This window comes from Ammospiza nelsoni, chromosome 12 (genome assembly GCF_027579445.1).
Source record: "Ammospiza nelsoni isolate bAmmNel1 chromosome 12, bAmmNel1.pri, whole genome shotgun sequence".
NCBI lineage: Eukaryota > Metazoa > Chordata > Aves > Passeriformes > Passerellidae > Ammospiza > Ammospiza nelsoni.
The window spans coordinates 12,199,310-12,224,314 of NC_080644.1; the positions used below are offsets into that span (position 1 = coordinate 12,199,310).

Here is a 25,005-nt window from a genome sequence, read left to right on the forward strand (position 1 = left end):
CCAAATAAAAACAACTAAAAAAAAAATAAAGAAAACTCCAATCCTCTGGTCAGCACCTCAAGGCAAACCTTGGAAAACAGAATGTCCTGAGCTGGGAGGGACCCCCAGGATCAGCCATGGCAGCCCCAGCCCTGCACAGACACCCCAACAGCCCCACCCTGGGCATCCCTGGCAGCTCCTGGAGCTCTGGCAGCCTCGGGGCCGTGCCCATTCCCTGGGGAGCCTGGGCAGTGCCAGCACCCTCTGGGGAAGAGCCTTTCCCTGGTATCCAGCCTGAGCCTCCCTGGCACATTTGTGGGCTGGCCCTCACTCCCAGGCTAAAACCCTGAGCCGCTCTGTTCTGCACCTTTCTGGGGTTCAGTGACATTTCCCTCCCAGCTGCTTAAATCTCACTTATTCTTTCAGCCAAGACATGGTTCTCAGACACAGCTCAGTGCACAATTCCAAAGGGCCATTCAATTCCTGATTAGGCAATTATATGCAAATATACTCCAACTCCTGGCAGAATTTAACCCTTTTCTCCCTGGATTTACAAGAAGATCAGAGAACTGATTGAAGCTGAGAACTCAGCCTGGCAATGAGGCTGATGTGGGTCCTCACCCTCTTTGTAAGATTCCCAAGTATTCAGGATTCTTTTCCTGATGAAATGCCTCAATTTTTAGGTAAATAAGAATTTCAAATAAATAAGAACTCCAAGGGTCTTGAAGTACCAGGTTTTCTTGCTACAAGGAGTGATTGAAGCACCATGAGCACACTTGGGACATAAAATTCTCTCCAGTTTTTAACTTTTCCCTGCTTTCTGAATCAGAGGAATCAACCAGCACTGCTGGAGAATGACACAGTTTCCTTCTGAGCAGGAGAAAGAGCAGAGGATCAAACCAGAAAGCCAAAATCACTTCTCATCCTCTGGGTCAGCTCCTTGGAAGTCACAGATTCCATTCCAAACCAAGCACAGAGTGAGCCAAAGGAGCTCTGCCACAGCCCCATCCCAGGTGTGGGAGGAGGACAAACCCACAGGCAGTGGGAGGAATGGGATTAATTGCTGGGCAGAGTGCACAGAACACAGAAAATGCAAGGGAAAGAGTCCAACTCTCCAGCTCCAGCTGATGTGGAAGATACCAGAGGCAGGGATGATGTGCACAGGCTGCCATCACAGGTTCCAGCAGCACAGAGAAGAATTCAGCACTTAAATGCTCTCAGGGAAGGCCAAAAGCCTTTAATTAACATTAAAACCTTGTGCTGGGTTTAACACCACACTGTTAATCACATGTATGCTTCTTGGTTTGGGGCAGGATCCATCTGAGCCATCTCCACTCCCATTTCTGTACTAGCAGGGCTTCCTCTCCCTGCCCCAGGCTCTGAGAGGCAGCCACAGGAAACTTTCAGAACTGAAATTCTCAAAGAGTGAAGCAAATGTTTCCTTGCTCTCATCATCTTTTATCTGCTTTCAAAAGAAAAAAAATTAAAAAAAGGTTTTCTTGCTCTTGATTTAACACGTCTTCGGTTTCACTGCAAGCTCTGCTCTGTATTTGAGGCTACCCTGGCTCTGGATATTTCCATTGTGGCCGGGTGGTATTTGCCAATGCAAAGATTTTTGAATTCTGGGAAGGGATTAAAATTCAATCAGACTTTGTGGAGCTGTCTTTCTTCACAGCCATTTTGGTCAAAAACTGCATCTCCTGTTTTCCATAACAGCAGCTAGTCAATGCTTTTCATTTATAAGCAAAAATGGTTTTCTTTTTGGGGATATTTTACTGAATAGTCATCAAAATCAGCACTGGATCTTTTAGGACTCCTTTCCTCTGTGGAATTTTCTGGTCTCATTCAAGCACAAAAAGTGCAATCCAACACTGATTTTCTTCATTCACTGAAAAGCTCTGGATAAAATACCTGAAATCTTGCAACAAAAAGTGAGAAGTTAGGTAAAATCTAGCAAGAAGTAGAGGCTGCAGCAGCCCAGCTGGAAGAGGTATCCATGAAAACCAGAATCTCCCCAAGTGCTGGCAGCTGGGTTTGGAATTGTCATGCATTACATTATGTTAGGGAATAAGGATCCCTTCTGGAAAACAGAGCAGCAGCACAAACCTCTGTAAGAGCCAGGCACAGCAAACCAAACTGGTACAAACACCAGGGCTGCACAGATCACTGCCCAGATTGCTGCAACACATCCCAGCTCTGGCTCACAGACAGAGAAACCCAAGGACAGCCACTGGGGCTCTCCAGAGTGGTTCTGTTCTGATCCCTGAGCACACAGCAGCTCACCCAGAGCTCCCAAGCTGTGTCCCAGTCCAAAGGTGTCTGTACAATCCTGCTTTTACACCTGTGGTGTCCTGAATGCTGCTCCCCAGGCAGGTGATCCCCACCTCACCAGGACCTCCATGTCCCCCTGCTCCAGCCATGCCACAAAGCCATTTAATGGAAGGGCAATCACAGACCTTGGACAGGATTTAAATTCAGAGATACAAAATGTGTCACCAGCCCAGCCATGCCTGCAAGGTAGAACAGACTGAGTGGTTTTCTCTTTAAAGACTCCTAAGGAACTGCAGCTCAGGATTTCCCAGGAGATTACTCCAAAGACTGATAACTACCATGGGAACACTTTCCAACTACACAGTTTAAGTAACTTCTGTGCATAATTTTCCTTGACAGTATACAAAGGACTGAAAAAAGACACTGCACACACCTCTCAGTATTTAGTTTAAATTTCTTTCTAACCCTACTGTCTTTTAAATCTTTCAAAAAATTATAAGAAGCACAGAATGTCCCATCTTGGAAGGGACACAACAAGGACTGTCAAGACCAGATTCTCACCCTGCACAGACACCCCAACAGCCCCACCCTGGGCATCCCCGGCAGTGATGTCCAAATACTCCTGGAGCTCTGGCAGCCTTGAGGCTGTGCCCATTCCCTGGAGAGCCTGGGCACACTCTGGGGGAAAACCGTTTTCCTAATATCGAGCCTAAACCTCCCCTGATGGCATAAAAAATATTATGAATAATACCTGCATCTTCATGAAATTATAAATTAATATTTGCCTAAATCCACCCCTTGATCAGTCTGTCTCCTTTTTACTTGTCCCCTCCACTTTGCCCATCCTCCAGGCACAGGAACAGCTCTTCCCCCCTGCTCTGTGTCCATGCCCTGGCAAGAGCTCAGCATTGCCAAAACATTTCTTACTGCCCTGAGATCTCTTGGAGATAAAGTTGCTCCCAAATCCTTCTGTTCCCACACTGTGACAATTCTCCTTGCCCTACAAAGCAAACCTCTGATTTTCCTAAGCTGAGCTGTGCTCAGTGACACCTCTCAGTGTCTTCCCCAAACTGCTGACCACCAGCAGTGGTGAGAGCAGCAGAAATCCCAGGAGCTAATCCTCCCTTTGCTCTCCAGGGCAGGGCAAACAGTCTCCTGATAAAATTGTGTCTCTATTTTACATTTTACCCTTCAAACATTCCACTGTCTTGCTGAGTGTTTGCTGTCATCTTTCAGAAAGCAAACCAGGTGTCCAGGCATCCTTCACAGCACTGAAGGGATCCTGCTGTGACAGAATTCACAGCTATGACACATCACTTACAAGGTTTTTTAATTCCATTTCTCATTGCAACCACAAATTAACACTGGAAGTGCTTTTTAAAAAAGCAGAATTTCCATTCTCAGGATTTTCCATGATCACTTCTGAAGTATCTATTCAAATGTCTTGAAAGTTTAAAAGCAAACAGGCACAAGATTATGGATCTCAACAAAGAGATGCAAGCACATGGTCTCTCTGTATTCCCAATAAAATTGAAGCCTTTGCAAATCCTTTCCTTCAAGCCTTTAAAGCTGTACCTTAAAAAAAAAAAACAGGAAACTAAAATTTGTGCAATTAAATGTTTAATTTTCCTCTGAACAGTAATAACTTAGGAAGTCATCTCTGACAGACTGCCAGGAGAATGACTATTCAGGATTTTGGGGAGTGCCTCACCACTCCAGCCCTGCACTCCATTTTCCTTTCCAGGTGCTAACACCCCTCCATCAGCCTGGCTGAGCTGTCTCCTCCCTCACACAACTTTTCCCACAAAAGCCTGTAACCAAGACAAATGACCCTGCAAGTGTTGGTTTGAACACAACAGCTCTGCAGGAACACAGCTGCTGGCCCATGGAGCAATTCTGGAAAGTGTTCCAAGGGAGAAGCTGAGCCCTGCAGCTCCAGGGCAGAGCACACCGTGGTCACTCACAGCTGAGCTCTGATCAAACACAAACATTAATCCTGAAAGGAAACTCTGCTGGGAGAAGTCCATGTAACAGCACTTATGTCCAGCCTCTCTCCAGCTCCTTGATTTTACAAGTGCAGATCAGGATTCCCTCAGCTGGATTCCCTGTTTCTCCATCCTCCCCAGCCCTGCATGGGCCCCCATCCTTTCTCCTGCCAAGCCAAAAGCCAGGCACGAATCCAGGGACTCATTGTCCTGGGATAAACCATGCCAGAGCTTCCAGCCAGGCCTAACCATTCCCACAGCTCCCAGACCACAGCTCTGCTCACCAGAACTGGGAGAAGAGCTGATCTACCAAGAACAGGTCTCCTGAATCTCCAATTCCAACACAGACCTTTAATACCAGCAGCTCTCCAAACCCACTACAGGATGTACCGGATCAGAACAGAACTACCAATATTTGCTTTGCTGACCTTACTCTCAGAGAAAAATAAATCAATTAATATGCATAATTATACCAAAATTATATTAACTTCTTAGTTACTACTTTTCCTTAGAAAAACTTAGTCTTAACCTTTCCTTAGATTAACTTCTTAGTTACTACTTTTCCTTTTTCCTTAGAACTTCCTAAGTTTCTTCTTTATTTCATTTTGAAAGAAAACAAAATCTGTAGGGCTATCTAAGAAAAAGAGTATCACAGCTACATATTTCTTCTCACTCATCTTCAGCCACACAAAAAAATCAGACACCAACACAGCTTAAATCCAACACAGGCACTTTTTTGAGCATTTCTAGTGCATGACAGAGCTCTGGTGTTGTTACATAACAAAAGCACGTCCAGGCTTTCCAACACTCCCTCACTGTCCTCCCCTGAAGAGCCTAAGCCTGCTAACACCCACACAATCAGAGCTCCTCAAGTGGATTATATTCACGTGAATGTTGTTTTGTTGGTGCTCTTGTAAGTAGGAGACAAAAAACTGACTCAAAACCAAAATCTTTTCTCAGGGTTAGGAAGCTACTCCTGCTGATAACCTGAAATCTGGATGTCTGAGGGAGAAAATGTTTTCCTTCCACAGAGCTTTTTTACAGTGGATAGGGACTATGCTGCTAAAGGAAGTGTCTGCTCCTAGGGATAGCAAAGCATGAAATACAGCTGGAAAAATGGATCCTTTTTTCCATTCTGCTTGTTTCAGCTAAGTCCTGGTAATCCTATGAGGGTGAGAGCAGTGCAGACACCCAGCTCTTGGGACTGCAGCAGGAGCACATTGGTTTGCCAGCAAATCCCTGGTCAGTCCATTACCACACTGCTCTGTCCACAGGGATTCCCAGAGCTGTACCCAAATACCCTCTGGTTTCATGCCACATCCATGCTGTTCACAGCTTGCAGCAGATGAAGTCTGCACCTTCTTGCTAAGCAGATTTGAACTGGATCAGCTGAGCCAGAGTGTTCTTGCTTTCAAGGAACAGCACAAACTTGTCCCAGAGCCTGTGGTCCATGGCACAGCTGTGCCCCAAGGAGGACAACACACCAGGCCCCTCACAACCAATATTCCTCCTTGTTAGAAATGTGTCACTTCTGGAAAATTCTTCTGCCACTGGTTCCCAGCACCTGCAAAGCCCTTGCACTGTGCTCAGGGCAGGGCAAATCCTGATCCAAGGTTATGCAAAGTGATACCAACACTGAGGCTTGTGTGCAGGGCAGCAGCTGATGCCAGCAATATGGATAAAATGGATACAGAACAAATAATGGCAGTACCTACTGAAATCTGCCTTAGCTAATCAACTTCTTATCACAGAATCATTTAGATTGGAAAAGACCTCCAGGACCAAGAGTCCAACCTGTGATTTATCCCCACCCTATCAACCAGCCCCATTGTTCCTTGGGATCTCCAGAGATGGGGATTCCACCATCTCCCTGGCAGCCCCCGACAATGCCTGATCCATCCTTTCCATGGGGACACTCCTCCTGCTGTCCAACCTGCCTGATCCATCCTTTCCATGGGGAAACTCCTCCTCTTGTCCAAGCTGAACCTCCCCTGGCTCATCCTGAGGCCGTTCCCTCTCCTCCTGTCTGTCCCCAAGCCTCACCTGGCTGTCCCCTCCTGCCAGGAGTTGTGCAGAGCCAGAATTTCCCTCTGAGCCTCCTTTCCTCCAGGCTGAGCTCCTTTCCCAGCTCCCTCAGCCACTCCTCATTTGACTCCCCAGCTCTGCTGCCCTTCTCTGAATAATTTATTATTAATAATAAAGCAAGACAGCAACTGGCAAGGAAGCCAAGGGTTCTGGGTGGGTGAGCACAGCAGGAACACTCAGGGATCCAGATTTCAGAGCCTCAGCTGACCTCAAAACTGCCAGATATTCAGGGGGCTGCTGCTGTCAAAAATGCTTTTATGTCCCTGTAAGATCAGAGTGTGAACTTTTAGATGCAGTGATCCTTCCCAGCTCACAGCTAAGCCCCTGCTTTCCCCATACAAAAATGGATCTTGAGATCACCTAAGAATAGCACACAAAGCTTTGTTCAGGGCTAAATGCCACTGCTGCCCATGGCAGGCACCCCAGCACAGAATTGTGCTCAAAATCTCCCTGAATTCACATCTTGACATGGGTTTCCCCTCCCTACAGGACACCAGCAGTGCAGTGCAGGCAGCACATGACACAAAACTTCCTTCCAAAACACAGCTAGGAAGTGCTTCAAGGACACTCATGACTTGCTCTACACCCCAACACAGCAACCTGACCTGCTCTGAGGCTCTGCAGGAATAAATCAGCTCAGAAATGTAAGCAAGGGCTCCCACACTGCCACTGAGGAGCCAACTGCAGGAAAACTGGGAATGTTGTGATAAAAAACAGAACTTAAAAAAAAATGAAAGCAGCCAAAACTGCTTCTCTAAAAGTTACATCAAAGTGTTTTATATTTAGATTGTCTACGAACAAAGAACTGATTTGAGGTAAAAGTAAAGAGACACAGAATTCATAAAGTTCAAAATCATTCAGGGACTTATTCCCCCTGCTTGAGTTTAAGTGAATCTCAGAATGGTTTGGATTGGGAAGGACCTTAAAGCCCATTCAGTGCCACCCCTGCCATGGCAGGGACACCTCCCACTGTCCCAGGTGCTCCCAGCCCTGTCCAGCCTGGCCTTGGGCACTGCCAGGGATCCAGGGGCAGCCACAGCTGCTCTGGGCACCCCGTGCCAGGGCCTGCCCACCCTCACAAGGCAGAATTTCTTCCCAATGTGCCATCCAACCCTGCCCTCTGTCAATTTGAAACCATTCCCCCTTGTCCTGTCACTCCATGCTCTCACACAAAATGGGTTAAAATACCCTCCTATGGCATTTATGGAGTTGTGGGAGGTCTATGTGTCCAAGGTTTAACTCTCTGGGCAGCACAAGGATGCCAAAATTTTTCCAGCAAAATCAAACCAAACCCCAGGAACAAAAACCCACGTAAATTTTGGGCATTATAAGGAGGATGAAACCAGGAGAGATTTCCTTGATTGTTATAAAAGCTTAAAAATGAAAAGAGTATCACTGCGTTTTTCAAGCAAACCAAAGCCCAGAGGTGGAAGCACCATCCTACAGACAACAGAGGTGCATAAGGTTGGTCCAGGTTTACCTGACTGAAAGGGCAGTGGCTGAGGAGGTGCATGAAAGAAAGAGTGCAGAGGTGGACAGGGAATGCAGTGAGACAAAGTCTGTCCAATCCTAAATCAATCCCAAGGAGAAGAGTCAATACAGGTTTGTACTGATGCTAATTAGTGGCTCTTCTTAAGGATTAACCAAACTAGTAGCAGAGGAAGCAGCAAAATAAGGACAAAATAGCTGTAAAAAATACCTGCTCTTTTACCTCTCTGCTAGAGAATGAGGCATGGACATTCATGATGAATATGGTGCCTTTAAGATTTGAGCTTTTCTATTTTCCATATATTTGTAACCCTGCAGTTCTTTAGTGTAGAACTCCAAACCCCACACTCAGTGTGAGCTGCTGCTTTCCCAGTTTGGGCAGACACAACAATTCCTCTCCAGGCCTGGCAATCAAGGACACCTCACTGCCTCAGGGCCCAGAGATGGAAACAAAAGGGAGCTGGGGGAGCAAACCTGGGGTCAATGACTTCATTATCTGGAGCTGAAATTGGAAGATTAACCCCCAATATGTACATGGACCAAACTTATAAATGTGTGAAAACACATAACCTGTGGTCCATTTTTGGGTGGATCTGGGGGGCTTTGTCTGCCCTGTATGTACCTGAAGGCCCTTCAATAAATATAACTGCTTTTTATTCCCTAATTTTGTCTGGCCTCTGTTTTTAGGTAGTCCTGAAAAGGCATAAAAAAATCTTCTCTTAATAATCGCTCAGAATCCTTGTTTATCAAGAAAAATGCTGTTGTCTGCACTAGTAAATTAAAGAAAAGCCATTTTTTATTCCATCTGACCTCTCTTAAGATACTTCAGCTCAATAAATCAGAACCTGAACGCAAGTTCTGTACCTCATGCTTCATTTTCCAAGTCTTTGCACCATTTTGCATTTAACGTGCAAGAAAAATGCCAATTATTCTCCATAAAAAGAAATTAATAGTCCACTATCCTTGAGCAGTTTTTCCTAAAAAAGTATCAGCACACGACAGGCACAGGCCCGGGGTAAGGAACTGATTTCACTCCTTGGTATTTCCCAGCATCATCAACTGGGAAAGATGACAAATAAGAAACAGACTTCAAGCAGTTTCTCATAAAACCACCTGCGTTAGAGAGCTAAAATGTCTCCTAAGCCCTAAAACCACGAGGCTGCCTTTGTGCAGGAAATACGTTTAAATTTCGATGCTGCATTGTTACAGTCCCAGGCACAGTTTCCTTTCTTTGCAGGGAAGGCCGCACCGAGCGAAGCGGCGGAGAACGGCCGGGCAAAATCCTGCGCTGCTCCTCGGGGCTGCCCGAGCTGGCTGAGCCCGGTGAGGCGGCGCTCGGAGCCCGAAGGCACCGGGGTAAAACCCGGGGAGCTCCGCAGCGCCGAGCCCGGCCTGGGAGCGGCCGTTTTACCCGAGCAGGCCCCGCCGGGCCAGCCGGGCTCTCCCCGGCCGTGCAGGAGGCGCTGAACCCCGGCCCCAAACCCCACGGCCCCCGCAGGCCCCGCGGCCTCCCCGCTCCGCCCGGCCGGCCCAGCTCCCACGTTACCTGCGCCCCGCGGGTCAGCCCGCGGCCGCTCAGCTGCCCGTGCCGCAGCTGTGCTAAGATGTTGGTGGTGGGGGCGCGGGTGCCGCCGGTGCCGGTACCGGAGCCGGGCCCCGTGCCGGCCCCCGCCACGGCCGCCATGGCCTCCGCGCTGGGGACACAAACAGCGAGCCCTCCTCTCGGGCCGCTCCGCCGAGCGCGCAGCCGCGGGACGCGCCAACATGGCGGCCGGAAGGGGCGCCCGCCGTGTGGGAGGGAGCGATGGGAGCCGCGGCCTGGCCGCGCTGCTGCTCCCCCGTGTTATGTGCGGTGTGAGATAATTCATGCTTCTAGGAAAGATATGTGAAATAAAGTTGTTAATAAAATTATATGTGTAACAAAAATCGAAAGCACTGACACTCAGCAGATTGCCACATCGAAATTGTGAAATTCCAGATGGCAGCAAGGAAATAAAGCCTCATTAGCAAGCGAAAGGAGGCGGCCGGTGCGGAGATGGGCCTTTCCCGGGGCTATCCAGGGAACACCCAACAGCGATGAACACCTGATAAGTGTGAAAAATGCGTATTTTACCCAACACAGACCCCCAGAATACCCCACCTCACCTCGAATGTTTGTTTCAAAGACAGATGCGTTGACAGCAATATCGAAGTCCACCCCCTCCTGCAGCACGTTGACAACTCGCTGGAACTCGGAAACATTTCCCAAGATCTGCAGGGAAACAGAATCAGGCTTAAGAGTTCATGGAAAAACAAAGAGCAGCTCAATATTTGGGGCTGATTTTAGTTGGTTTTACTATTTGGTGACATCATTAACTACAGATATTACTGTGAAAAATGCCTATGTTATGATTGGCTTTTCGCAAATATCAAAATGAATATTATATGTGTTGTGTTAGAAAGTAATGCTGTATTAATTCTCTTAAGTAGTGTGTTAAATATAGTTTTGGATTATAAAAAAATGTTAAAATAGAAACTATGCTATGTAGGATACTTTTTTTAAAGAAAGGATTTGCAGTGAGATAGCAGCCACAGGACACCTGAATCTTTCACAGAAAAAGAATTTATCGCCCTCTTATCAGAAGAAATGAACTTCTCCCTGCCTCATAGGCGCTGTCAGGATTCAGAGGAAGAAGCTGACACTGACCAGACAGAATCCTGCGTTTGAATGAAATTTATGCATCATGTGTGAGGTGTATGAATATACAACAGGCTGTTGTTTTTAAGGGTTAATCCTCTGTTAACGTGGGTCGTTTTTCGGGCTCGTGCTGCCCAGAAAAAGGTACCAGGACGTCCTTAACTCTTTGTCTCTATTGTCTCATATTGTCCTAAATCAAAGTCTCCAAATTATTATTACTCTAACTGTATTACTATTTTTATAAGCATTTTATTACTATTAAACTTTTAAAAATTTAAAAACAAGTGATTGGTGTTTTTCACAATAAGTATCTTCGACCAAGATAACCAGAGTGGTCAGGAACACACATCTGATTCCCCTAACTCGACATCAACACTCCCAGAAACAGCATTGTCCAGCCCCGCACAGAGAAAAGAGACTTCATGCATATGCAGAGTGAGAAAAGAATAGGGGCACCTCTGCCTCAGGCAGAAAAATCTGTGTAAAATAGCCCTGGAGATGGCATTTGTGAACAGAGGGAGGTCTGAGGTTCACCCAAGCTTGATGCTGTCTCTGACTGTGGCTATCGTGGATCATATTTTCGATCACAAAATAAAATATCTTTTTTATTAATTTTTACAATATTTTTTTATTATTTTTATACATTATTAAATTGGCTTTATCGATTTTTACCTCTGACACCCCCAGCTCTGCCTCCTACCCCATTTCCATCCCAATGCCTGTATTTCCCTCAGTGAGGCCCAGCCACTCTGTTTTCTGTTTGAGGAAAAGATCACCAAGGACTCTGATCACAGTTGGTTTTTGTTAAAATAAAGGCTTTGTGAGATGGAATAACACTGGAACAAGGAACAGGTGAGGCTGTTCTTTTGTTCTGAGTCACCCAGGCCACAGCACTAATCTGAGATTAGCTCAGTTGGTCATAATACCAAAGTTTCAGTTCCTGTCTGGGCCATTGACTTGGAGTTGCACTCCATCATCTGTCTGGGTGCCTTCCTACTCAGACAATCTGGGAATCTAATCAAGATCCACCTAATTACCCATAGTAGCTATGCACAGATGAGTTCTCCCAGCTCCAACCATGCTGAGGAACAACCTCATATCCCAGCCTACAGCTCTTTGGTTCTGCTGCTGGAAGTTCCTGCATGAGGGTACCAAAATGCCCTGGTCAGGAGGGATCTAATGAGTTGGAAATCCACCCCCTGTCCCATTATTTTCCTCCACCTCACAGCCAGGACAATGCTGGGTTTCAGGACCTGACCCAGCACTGAGAAAAGCTGTGGGAGAAGGCCTGGGGTTTGTTTTCTGCAGATTAAACAATGAAGAGCATTTGAGATGTGAACAGCTGGAAAATGAAAAGATAACCTATGGTGACAACAAGCAGCCACAACAAGAGCTTCATCATTGTCTAACAATGCCTGGTTTTGGGTGCTCCTGTCTCAGAAGGGCTACAAGGGCTGTGTCAATGCAGAATTCCTGCACTGTCCCAGCAGCCATGAGAAAGAAGGACACAACCAAAAGCTCTGTAGCTTACCAGTCCTTTCAATATACCTGTCCAGCACTGCAAGTGTCTCTTACCATAGCTCATTCACAACTGCAACAGGATTTCTACCCCAAAGGGTAAAATGCAAATTTTATTTAACTTTACAGCATTAGTATGGGTCAAAACAACAAAAAAAATTACTTTCTCAAGGCAACCACACAGCAGCACAGAGTGGGCACTGGTCCAGCTGTATTTAAGTATTTCCCTGCTCACAGGGATTTACTTCTCCTGTACCTCTAGCCCAGTCAAATAATTGTAGCTTGCTCCAGCCTCCTCACTTTGCAGCAGGGTTGAAGAAACTCCAACACTTTTTTGCCCTGCTTTTGGTTGTTCCTTGGCCACACTAATTCCTCCTTTCCTGGTCACTGCACACAGCTGTTGCAAAGACACCAATAATGTATTTAAAGGTTTGGATGTGTGAATCAGCTGAACCCTGAGAGGTTCATGAACATCTGCTCAGCTGCAATTTCAGCCTGGGCTCAGCTCCCTTGCACCCAAGCCTTGTGCATGGCTCGTGTTCAGCTCAGCTGGGGCAACCCTGGGTGGCTGCACTGAGGTACAGTGAAATACCAAAGGGGGGGACCAAAGGGAAGTTAGAAAGAGGAAGGAAATGGGGAAATAAGAGATAAGCTAGCTACACTGTGGAACCAACCAAACATTTCCTAGTCCACCCTCCAGCTCAGTTTTTTGTCCAGACATTACCTGGACATTCACTAAAGCGGTTTTCAGGCAGGAGGTGCTGACCCACACTGATCTGAAACAGAGGGACTGAGCACTTTCCCATGTTCCAAGTGCTCCTCTCCCCCCACACCATCCTTAATGCCCAACAAAACTGAGCCTTCAACTCTAAATAAATAGTTTTTCTCCACTGGGCAGCAATTTTTCAACATGAACTACGTGTTTATAAAGTGGCCAGAAATAAAAGATGGAGCACACAGAGAACTGTGGTGAAGCTACAGCAATTCTTCCTCTTCCCCTTATGACAAGAAACTCAGGCTCATTTTTATAGAACAAAATAAGCTACTATCTTTCTGTAAGCCTCTAAAACTCACAAAATGCAAGAAAATGGTACATTTAACATGGAGACATTTCTTTTCCTGGACACCTGTTTGATATTCAGGCAACCAACTGCTTTGAGATCAGCAGCTCAACAGCATTAACAGCTGGTATCTGAGTCAATGGCTTAGAAAGGAGCAGTAGCAGAATTTAAAGGGAAGTTGTTTCACTTCATAATAGAATTCACATTGTGAGGTACCACACTTTCCATTATGAAACAATAAAAATATATTCCCAGAATCTGAAACGAGTTCAGTAATTTAAACTGGTTATGCAAAGAGGATCAGGTGTTATCTAGGAAGACCTGTCCCAGTACTGCAAGCTTGGAGTTAAAGGATTGACTGGGGCAGCTCAGGAGGGAGTATGAGCTTTTCTTAGAGTTTCTCTTCTCTCCAGCTTTCTCTGAAGAGGCATCTTGGGAGTCTTTAGCATTTTCCCCTTCACCATGGTCAGGAGCTCTTTTTAAAGTGAATTTCTTGGTTTTCTTCCGTGAGTAGAATTCCCTCATCAAGTCCTCCACCTCCCACTGCTCCTCTCTGCGCTTCCTGCAGCAGTGCAGGGCAGCAGGGTCGATGGGATGAGCCTCAGTGTTGAAGATGTACCCTCCAGCATTCAGGACACACTCCCCATAGGGTGTGACCACCACATCAAAGTCTGAGCCATCATTGTGGATGAAGTTGTCAGGGTCAAAGAGCAGGTACAGGTATTTGATTGTTTCAGCCAAGAAGAAGGATTCCATGCGGTTATCCAGCCTGTGGTCCCTCAAGTCTTTGATCTACAAGAGAACAGAGTGGGTTACAGTTACATTGAATTCAGTAAGTTATGAATTTAGGGAGAAAAATAAAACCAACTTGGAATTCATTTCAGTTAAACAGCACAGTATGACACCAACTCACCCTGTATCTTATTACAGAATGGATTGGGTTGGAAGAGACCTTAAAAATCATCTCATTCCATCCCCTGCCATGGCAGGGACACCTTGCACTATCCCAGGCTGCTCCAAGCCCCATCCAACCTGGCCTTGGACACTTCCAGGGATCCAGGGGCAGCCCCAGCTGCTCTGGGCAACTTGTGCCAGGGCCTAAGCACCCCTAGAGTGAAGAATCTCTTCCTAACATTTAAACTCATCCTCAGTTCAGTCTGGGCAAAGAGAAGAGATTCCCATCATTTCCCCACTAAAGAAAAAATCCTAAGGCTTTTACCTACTTACTCCAAATATTTTTAAGGAATTTTTTGTAAAATAGATCCTGATAGCATGTTTGAAATCCTCTATTAAATAACTTCATAAAAATCATTCACTGTACTTCTCATGTGTTTGACCAGATTTTCAGGCATACTGGGAAAGCAGGATCACACACCTGGCAGGAGGAGCCTGCACAAGAGTCCTCCTGCTCAGCCTCAACACCTACTAGAAATGCAGGAGAAGCTTCTGGTGCTTTCCCATGTTTTGGGCTCTGGGACAACAGCCCATGATAGAATTTGGCCCCCTGTGAGGAAGCTACAACCAGAAACATGACCAGCAATTACCAGAGCAGCTTCAGAGAGAAATACAAGGGGCTTGTTGGAAAAGAGTCATGTTTTGCCCGAAATGATAGCTTCAATCCATGACAAAACATCACTCATGAGAACACCTTCTGAAAGCTGATTTTTAGCAGCCCTTCAGCTGCCATGGCAGATGATTTAGCACTCACAGTTGCAAAGCCACAGTCCACCTTGCTGATCTTCTCTATGGACTCCACAGCATCTCTCCCCAGCTCCAGCAGTGTGGGGTCTCTCGTGGCACGGTACAGATACATCGCACTCTCAATCAGCTCTGCAAAGCACCCAAACATTGCCAGCACAAAGATTATCAAACCACACACACACACACAGAAGATGAGCTATTCCTTGAACTAATTTAAAAATACTTCAGCATAATCAGGTGAACAGCCTGGCTTGCCTGGCTCCAAGCACAGATTTTCCTTTTCCTAAGGATGTGCTACAAAGAAATTCCCCCTAACTAGCTCAGGTAAATGTCACTAATGCTCCCTCCCACATTCAGCAAGTGGGAGAGAAGCAGGAGACAAAAAGATTAATACTCGGTTGTCAAAGTTAACAAAAAATGCTTCTGGAAAGGATTCCAAACAAGAAATTCAATCCTCAAAATAGAGTTTTTAAACAATAGAGTGGAAATACTCTATGCAGACAACATAGGTACCATCTGTGTTTACTTACTAAAGGAACAGGTGTTTATACATTAACACCTTTGATAATTAGGGCTGATGAGTATTTTTGGTAATTTGTCCAGTGTGGGTGTCACCTGAACACTCAGACCAAAAGGAAGTTCTTTATTCTCATTTACATTTATGGACCCACTAATCAGTTTAATTTTTTATTTTTGGTCAGAGTTGTAAAAAATGAGAAAAAAGAGAGATAATTTCCTTACAGTATCACAGACAACACAGAATCCCTCCTAGATGCAGAATTGGAACAGTCTATTCACACTCACTTTCACTTCCCAAATTTAAAGGACATAAGCAGTGCCTTTAACATTTCATGTGACTGAAGCACCCCATGCCAGACAATGTAACACTTAAACATGTCAAATCCCACACTGTGAACAAAATTCATTACCAGGCCACCTTTCAACAGTAACACTATGGTTTGCTTCCTGTTTCCTTCCTGTCTTTGTGAATGTGGGAAAACATAATCTGCAGCTTTAACTCTGGAAATCCCAGCTCAAATCCTGGCAGGAACTGAGTCAGAACAAAACTGGGGAGGAAACTGTGGTGCTGCAAACATTTGATCTCCCAACCAGAGCTAAAGCAAGAGTTCATGTCCCTTTTGAGTTTTTTTACCAGGCCTGAGTGGATATCCTTCCCTCTTGTCCACTGTGTATCCCTGGGGAATGTTGTAGAACTCAGGCAGGCCCCCAAACTGCTTCCAGACCGTGTAATAGTTGAGGAAGGTGCGCATGGCATTGTCCACATCCCCAATGAGACTCTGGAGACAGGAAACAGCAAAGAAACACGGCAGTGAAAAACCAGCACAGGAATTTGTGGAATTTTTCTTCACTCAGGGTCACCAAATGTGGTGGTGTTCACAGGGGTCCCAGGATGAGGGAAGAGATGAGGATCTGACTCCATGTTTCAGAAGGCTGATTGATTATTTTATGATATATATTATATTAAAAGAAAATGATATATTAAAACTATACTAAAAGAAGAAGGGATTTCATCAGAAGGCTAGCATGGGAAGGAATGGAATGATAACAAAAGCTCACGACTCTCAGAGAGTCTGAGCCAGCTGACTGTGATTTGCCATGAATTAGAAACAACCACATGAGACCAATCAAAGAGACACCTTTTGCATTCCACAGCAGCAGATAATTATTGTTTTTCTTTTCCTCTGAGGCTTCTTAGGAGAAAAATCCTGGCAAAGGGATTTTTCAGAAAATATGGCTACAGGAACTGATGCAATAGCACTGCTCTAGGCAAGGAAATACCCAGTGACTGAAATGGGTATTTCAGCAGGTCTGAGTGGGGTAACTGATACTGGGCATGATGCCTTAAGAACAACTAAGAATTAAAAGCTGCTTTTCTGGTGGATCACATTCCCACACCTGAAATCATATGAAGACTCTGATGTTTTTTTAAAGAAGGCTGTGTTTCTTCAGTCAAATATTTAGTCAATCACAGCATCCAATCTTTTAGTTAGGGAAACAAAGTCTCAGCCCAAACAAGAATGATGAGAAGGCAAAGCTCTTGATGGGAAAATATTCACACAAATGAAACATTTGTGAGGTGATAGAAAACGAGGTGTGAGTTTCTTTTTCCTCACATTCCCATTTGGACTATGGGACCGCTGTCAGTGGAGTTTGCTGCCACAGAGGTGCCCTCCCATCGTGCTGAATGGGAGACTATAGAAAAAAATCAACATTTTCTTCAACATCACCTTCTATAGGTTCAGGTTATTGCAAATTTCACCAGAGAACAAACCAAACTTTTAAACCTGCACAGATGAGATGATATTTGTAACTCTTTTCTTGAAGACCAGCCCCTGACACATGAAGAGAATCACCAGATGCTGCTGGTATGACAGCTCTTACCTGCAGGCCTGGCCAATAGGCTTCCAGAGACTGGAACACAGGCATGGACACTGTTCCTTTGTACATCTGAACCCACAGGTACCAATCATCAAACTTGGTGTAATTCTTGATAGCTTTGTTATATTCTGTAAAGAAACAGATGGGTAGGTAAGCCATCTGTAACAAAAAGAAAAAAAAAAAAAAAAACAAAAAAAGAGAAAAGCTTATTTTTAAGAATGAGAGAAGCCCCTTTTTCACTTGAGCCACGTTCAATGACTTCCCAGGATGCTCACTTTGGTAACTTTGTTATCACAGACTGTTCAAAAGAATTACAGCAAAGCCTTCAGAACAGTCTAGAATGTGCCCCAATAGATCCTTCATCTCCTCCTTCCCACAGACAACAACCACTCACCTAAAAACATGGACATCAGCTCCTTGTCCTGCAGGAGGATGGCTCCTTTAACCAGGTACTCAAAGTAGGAGTCCACCCCTGCCCCAATGCCAGCATCCTGGGCCACCCACTTGGCAGTGATCACATCAATGTGGTTTCCCACCTGGAAGGAGAAAAGGAGAGGGGACTTAAAGTGACACAAGAAATCCTGGTCCTTCTTTCAGACATACAATGTCCATTCCAACCAGCATTTTTTCCATTACAGGACAATATAACTGTTATGCTTATATGCAAACTGTAGAAAATACAATTTCCATGGTGATAATGTATTTTATATATCTAATAAACATTTTATGCTTCCAATATCAACGCTTCACTGGCTAAAACAACACATTATAATGCTACTGTAAAAATGCACAATTTCAACATGAAATGTCTGGTCCTAATTCTGATCTTACAAATGAGTAGAGAAGGATGTAGAGGTGCAGATACAGAGACAGAGGCCAAGAATGTCAAAGGCACAAGAGCTGCCATGTTAATATTTAAATACATGCTGGCACTCTTCAGCCTGTGAACAAACCCAGCTGATGGAGGATTAAATACACAATCATGTCTTTCTTAGCAAATGTGAAAAAAGCCAGCAATGATCAAGGATTTGGGGTATAAATCAAAAATAAATAAATCCCAAAGCAAACAAAGGGAAACATTTCTCCGTGGCAATAAACACAGGGTATAAATAAATCTCTTTCAGTTCACATATGCAACAGCAACACTTCACAGAGGTTAAAAAAGCAGCAACAGAAAAGAGCAGGAGACAGTGAAAACAGAGATAACACTCCCAGCTCTGGGTATTCCTGAACACCAGAGCTGTACAGGCTGCTAATATCTCAGTGCACTTTACTCCTGTTCTCTTCCCTAGGCCTTTGTCCCTCCAGGCATCAGACAGACCTTTCATTAATCTGCTCCAGCTGCTGTCACACGAGCTGCAGCTCCCAGCAGTTGGCATTTGTGTCCCAGCCACATCTGGTGTGGGCCAGAACAATGGATAATGTTGGGCTGCTGCAGTGAAGCAGGGACGTGGATGCTGCAGGTGTTCAGCAACAATGGCAAACACGAGCCTTCAGCCCAGTTAGGAGCACTGTGGGTATTTATCCAACTCCATCTCCTCTCTGTTGGTGCTTTTTCACGCCTAGAATTGCATCCACAAAGCTACAGAAAAAGCAGCCCAGCACATCCCCAGTCCTTTGCTCACTCACCAGCCCAATATCCGAGCGATTTTTCCACAGTGCCTTCAAAGCCTTCCTGGCAACGTCCTCGAACACTGGGTCACCAGTGAGGTGGCTCAAGGTGGCAAACTCCACTATAAAGGTGCCAATTCCAGCAGTACAGGTGACTGGGGTCTCCCCAGGGTTTACTCCATGCAGCAGGTTCACTGTGCCATAGGGCATCCCAGTTGGGGTCTGGAAAGCTGGAACACAGGATTTTGGGGCCACAGAAATGCTCAGTGTTGTGTTTTACAGACTCTGAAGCAAACATGTGCCTCACATCCCACTGCACATGGGCAGGGAGGGGGGCTGGAGTAACTGCAGAGAACAAAATGAGAACTTGAGTGTGGTCCTGGGTGGGTCAGAGAGGGTATGCCAAGGTACACACTGCCAGCATGATATTTTCAGAAAAATCCCTTCACCAGGATTTCTTCTCCTGGGAAGCTGAGAAGCCTCAGAAAAGAATGAAAACAATAATTATCTGATTTTGTTTGGGAATGTGGTCTGGAGATAATTTACCAACAGGTGCATCTTTGATTGGTTCCATGTGAATTGTTTTTAATTAATGACCAATCACCATCAGCTGTGTTGGACTCTGAGGAGTCAGTCAGGAGCTTTCATTCTCATTCTTGTAAAGCCTTCTGATGTATCCTTTCTCTAATATAGTTTTAGTATATAATATAATATATAAAATATAAAAAAATATAAAATATAATAAACAAACTATAGAGCATAGAAAAAATATACGTAAGAAAATATAGAAAATAAAAAAATACATAAGAAAAGATAGAAAATATAAAAATATATATAAGAAAATATAGAAAATATAAAAATATATATAAGAAAATATAGAAAACATAAAAATATATATAAGAAAATATAAGAAAATAAATTATAAGAAAATATAAAAATATATATAAGAAAATATAAAAATATATATAAGAAAATATAAGAAAATATAAGAAAATAGATATGATACGATATGATATGATATATCAGCCTTCTGATAACATAGTCAAATTCTCGTCTCTCACCTCATCCTGGGGACCTCACAACACCATAGTACACACAGTCCTGGGAAGGTCCTGGGCATCTCTTCCACCTTGCCAGAGCAGCAGATTGCACCCCCACGTTTTTTTACAGCACAAGGTGGTCACTGATCACACTGGCCAGCAAAGTGCAGACAGTGAGGCTGTGATCAGCCCATGGGTGCACACAAGGGAACAGTGCCATGCCATGAGGGCACACAGCCCACAAAGAGCACATGAGGCAGCATCCTCTTGTCTTTACAAGCTGCTGTCTCACACCTTTATTTATATTAAATATATTTCCCCTCAACAAGCACACTGATGCGTTAAGCACACACAGCACTTGGCATGCACAGGTACAACAACATCATCCTCACAAATTAACCTGGAGCACTGAGCTTGGAGCCCAGGGACCACAGGACTGGTTTTTGAGCTGGCTCATCCACAGTGCATCTCCCACCACAGGCAGCTCCTGCTCCCCAGCACAGTCACACACACACAGGGGCTCACCTGGCAGCAGTTTGCGAGCTGCTTCCTCAGCCATCCTCAGGAGGGGTCCTGAGCACGGCCAGCCTGCTTCCACTTCAACTCCAGCCTTCCTGGAGAGCAGGTGAGCAGAGAGGAGCCCTCCCACCACTGCAAGGACACAGCAGAATCCATTACACCATGTGGGGAGGAAGGAGTTTAGGGAAGAGAAGAGTGATTTGTTTCTTGCTGGGCAGTAGAAATATGTGGAGTGACAGGATAAGGGGTGATGGCTTTAAACTGCCAGAGGGAACGGTTAGGTGGGATATTGGGAATAAATTCTGTCTGTGAAGGTGCTGAAGCCTGGCACAGGGTGCCCAGAGCAGCTGTGGCTGCCCCTGGATCCCTGGCAGTGCCCAAGGCCAGGCTGGACAGGGCTGGGAGCACCCTGGGACAGTGGAAGGTGTCCCTACCCCAGGGGGGTGGAATACATGATCTTTTAAGGTCCTTTCCACCCAAACCACTCTCAGATTCTATGACATATTTCTTTTTTCTAGGAAGAGTCAAGAATTTCCATGTGACAGCAGCTGTGAGTTATTAGCTATATACAGCAATTACTTATATGGCTAATACAGCTATATTAGCTAATATTAGGTATTTCACTATGGTCACATAACAACCACAGAGAAATTACACTGCTGCAAAAATTGGCACAGCAATATTTGACAGGACAAACAACAGAAGCATAACTAACAGTTATAATAAACACTGTTTTTTAAAATACATATAAAAAACCCACTGTTTTTTAAAAAACACTGTGTTATTTAGCTATATGGCACTGAAGCAGTCAGGCATTCAAGGTGCAAGACTCCAAAAGCCTTTGTGATTTTGAAGGAAAAAAAAAATTCCCAGAAATTGATAATCTATACTTTAAAACAGTATACAAAAACAACAGGATAAAATCTGTATTCCTGCAGTGAAAAATATATTTATTCCAAAGCTCACAGCAGAATACTGAAAGTGCCACATCTGCTTGTCTTGAGACAGGAAGCAAAAAGGGATGCGCAAAAACTGAAAGGAAGTGACGTTTGTTTGGGGTTTTTCTCTCTGTTTATGGGTCCTCTCACTCTGCATCCCAAATTCCCTCTGACCAACTCTGAGACTTATACAGGAAGGAAATCCAACACAGACCCCCAGAATACCCCACCTCACCTCGAATGTTTGTTTCAAAGACAGATGCGTTGACATCGATATCAAAGTCCACCCCCTCCTGCAGCACGTTGACAACTCGCTGGAACTCGGAAACATTTCCCAAGATCTGCAGGGAAGCAGAATCAGGCTTAGAGTTCATGGAAAAACAAAGAGCAGCTCAATATTTGGGGCTGATTTTAGTTGGTTTTACTATTTGGTGACATCATTAACTACAGATATTACTGTGAAAAATGCCTATTTTATGATTGGCTTTTCGCAAATATTAAAATGAATATTATATGTGTTGTGCTAGAAAGCAATGTTGTGTTAATTCTCTTAAGTAGTGTGTTAAATATAGTTTTAGGTTATAAAAAATGTTAAAATAGAAACTACGCTATGTAGGATACTTTTTTTAAAGAAAGGATTTGCAGCGAAATAGCAGCCACAGGACACCTGAAGCTTTCAGAGAAAGAGAATTTATTGCTCCATTATCAGAAGAAATGAACTTCTTCCCGCATCGAAGGCACTGTTAGGATTCAGAGGAAGAAGCTGAGACTGCCCAGCCAGAATCCTGTGTTTGAATGGGATTTATGCATCATGTATGAGGTGTATGAATATGCAACAGGCTGTGGCTTTTAAGGGTTAATCCTCTGTTAAGGGGGCTTGTACTGCCCAGAAAAAAATACCCAGACATCCGTAACTCTTTGTCTCAATTGTCTCATATTGACCTAATTAAAATTGTCCAAATTATTATTACTCTAATTGTATTATTATTTTTATAACCATTTTACTACCATTAAACTGTTAAAAACAAGTGATTGGCATTTTCCACATTATTAAAAATTGACAGTTCCATCTTTCAAAAATCTTTTTTCACACATTTCAGAACTTTACATCAGAGGCTGTCAGCAAAGGGGCGCCCTGCCACTCTTCCCAAGGGGTGATGCAAAGGGAAATGGAAAGTTCTCAGGTCAATGAATAACTGACTTTTGGCACCAACCACATAAAATCCAGGTGTACAGGTGGCACACAGAGACCTTGAGCAGGCTGCGGGCACTCAGGGCTGGCACCTACTCACCAGCAGCGTGTCCAGAGCATCGATCAGAGTCAGGGAGAAGCTGCGGAGGACAGAAGCGAGGTGAGACCCGGCAGAGGGGGGCGGCCCATCCCTATCCCACCCCGGGAGCAGCCCTTACCTGCCCCAGGTGTCCTGGCCGTCGCACGTCAGCGGCCGCAGCTCGTCGTAAGGGAAGGCGCTCTCCAGGTAGTGCTCGTAGGCGTGGTAGAACATGGCCCGCACCCGCTCTCTGCGGCACAAGCAGGCGCGCTCAGCCCGGGCCCGCCTGGGCCCCGCACCGCCCGCTCCGTACTCACCGGTAGGAAGCCACGTCCAGCCCGCGGGCGGCCGCGCCGCTGCTCGCCGGGAGCCGCAGCGCCAGGAGGCACAGCAGCGGGCCGAGGAAACGCCGCATGGCCGTGCCGGGAGCCCGCATGGCCGCGTCCCGCACCGAGCCCCGCACCGGGACTCGCCTCCCGCTCCCTCCCCAGCGCCCTCACTGCAGCCTCAGTGCAGACCCCACCCCTCCTCCCACTCCAGCCAATGGAAGGGCTCTCCGCTTCTCTGTGCCCCGCCCCGCCGCCCCCTCCAGCCAATGGGAGCGGCGAGCGCTCGACGCACGCGCTGGCGGAAGCGCTCTGCGCTGCGGGGCCGCGTCCGGGGCGGTGCGGGACGGGACGGGGCTGGCGGACGGAGCGGGGATGCGCCGGTGGATTTTGGGGTGTCGCTGCCACCTCGGCCGGGCTGAGGGGCCCTCATTGCGGGAATTATCACCGGGACTGCTCGCAGAGAAGCGGGAGGTTCCTGTGGTACCTCTCCGGAGGCTGGAACTCGCTGATGGCAGGAGGGCGCTGAGCGGGCAGGGCAGCGCTTTAGGTGGTGCTGTCAAACCCCAAAGTAAAGATGACGAGCGCTGTGATGCTCCCACAGAAATGAGGTGGTGGCACCGGGAAGAGGCCGTGGTGCCTGACACCGCTGCTGTGCGGTTCCTGCCGGGAGCTGGGCTGGAAATGGCCGGGATGTGTGTGAGGATGTGGGTGAGGCAGCTGGTGTCTCGGGGCCTCTCGCTGCTCAGAGTGACTCCGAGAAATGTTAGAAAGTCTCTTTTCCCAGCCCGGCACTTGAAGAAGGAGTCAGAACTCTTAAGTTCTCGGTCTCAAGGTTGTTGTTTATCTATAAAATATTTTCTCCTGTCTAGCTGAGATCCATTCAGCAAAACAGTCCAGGCACTCTGCCTGCCCCCAGGGCAGTGTTATGTCTTTATACTAAAAACTACCTGTACAATGTTTACAATTACTTCCCAATACCTATCACCTATGCTAGACAGTGAGCTTCTACTCTAAACCAATCTAAAAGTGCCAACATCACAGCAGAAGATGGAGGTAGAGAAGAAGAAGGAGAAAGGCTGGACATGCCCAGATCCCTCCATCTTGCCCCCTGAACCACCATTCTAAAAAACTTCAAAATCTACTTTTTCACCCCATGATAAATTCACTATCATTCTACTTAACTGTCATGGTTTGCAGATCTTCATCTAAGGTTGGTAATTTGCTCCATGGGTCATAATCAAAACCACAGGGGCATCTTGGGCTCTGTGCCAGGGTCTCTGAGCCCCCTCCAAGGATCTTGGCTGCTCAGGACAGCCAGAGGGATGTCCTGGGTTCTGACAAGCTGGGGCACTGCTGGCCTGTAGGCATCTCCTGACAAACCTTCCTCATGCTGTTTCTGCCTGAAATTCAAACCCAGCTCTGGGTGAAGTTTGAGTGATGCAGCAGGACCTGCTTTGGAAACATAATACTTTGGGTTTGAAGTTTTTCTGTTCTGTTTTGGTGTGCAGCTTTTAGCCTTGTATTAATGTTACTGGGATCTTTTCACAAAACAATCCTATCCTAACTGGAGACTCAAGGACAATCTCTTCAAACTTCAGGCCCAAAGCATCAACAACGTGAGAAGAGGAGGGCAGGCAAGCAAGCAAGGAGGATGAAACTGCATCATTTGAAGCTGTTAATTGGGCAGTTCACTCCTGTATGCAAATGGACTAAAACTTATCAAAATGTGAGATCTCATGGCCAAGCTCTCTTTTGCTGCCATGTTAGAGCCATCCAGGTACTGCCAGGGTGTGGCCTTTGAAGGCTCTTCAATAAATATCCAGTTTATTGCTCTGAACTCCATCCAGCCTCTGTTCCAGCTGCTCAAGGCATCACTCTTGATACTAAACCTCTGTGTCCATGGTGGAGTGGTTGGAACTGAGTGATCTTTGGGGTCTTTCCCCATGCAAATCATTCTTTGAGTCTGTAGCTGCTGTGAGACGAGTGTTGGGTTGTTTGTGCCCCTTCCTCTCCTGCAAGCAAAGTGATTTAGTTTTGATTTCTAAATGTTGCACTTCTGCCATCTAAAGGGTTAATTCATCACTTTTCTTGTTTCTGCTCTCCCTGCCTGGGTCACCCCCTCATTTATGGGC

The 25,005-nt window shown here is 45.7% G+C and overlaps 2 protein-coding genes across 2 annotated transcripts in view; both read right to left on the reverse strand.

Annotated features, from left to right (window-relative positions):
* Window positions 1–9,566, reverse strand: part of TRPC4AP (transient receptor potential cation channel subfamily C member 4 associated protein) — a 35,740-nt gene extending 26,174 nt beyond the window's left edge. Inside the window, exon 1 of the mRNA XM_059481034.1 lies at window positions 9,355–9,566. Within this exon, the coding sequence (XP_059337017.1) occupies window positions 9,355–9,492 (138 nt within the window). The 5' untranslated portion in view covers window positions 9,493–9,566. The remainder of the gene's footprint in view (window positions 1–9,354) is intronic.
* A 2,521-nt stretch (window positions 9,567–12,087) lies between these two features.
* EDEM2 (ER degradation enhancing alpha-mannosidase like protein 2) lies at window positions 12,088–22,996 on the reverse strand. The gene is made up of 11 exons (XM_059481043.1): window positions 22,862–22,996; window positions 22,684–22,794; window positions 22,566–22,605; window positions 21,509–21,614; window positions 20,342–20,467; window positions 18,795–19,006; window positions 17,560–17,701; window positions 17,169–17,293; window positions 15,919–16,063; window positions 14,773–14,894; window positions 12,088–13,856 (listed from the first exon to the last, which is right to left on the reverse strand). Exons 1-11 carry the CDS (start codon window positions 22,978–22,980, stop codon window positions 13,365–13,367), a joined length of 1,740 nt encoding a protein of 579 aa, XP_059337026.1. The 5' UTR covers window positions 22,981–22,996; the 3' UTR covers window positions 12,088–13,364.
* Between the last annotated feature and the right edge of the window lie 2,009 nt (window positions 22,997–25,005).

Bases quoted from the DNA above. Each gene is read 5' to 3' on its own strand.
- EDEM2 (XM_059481043.1), bottom strand. From the start codon at position 22,980: ATGCGGGCTCCCGGCACGGCCATGCGGCGTTTCCTCGGCCCGCTGCTG. The intron at 17,294-17,559 runs GTGAGTGGTTGT...GTTTCTTTACAG, and splicing joins GCTGATGTCCATGTTTTTAG to AATATAACAAAGCTATCAAG. The intron at 13,857-14,772 runs GTGAGTGCTAAA...GTTCTCTTGTAG, and splicing joins TGGACTGTGGCTTTGCAACT to ATCAAAGACTTGAGGGACCA.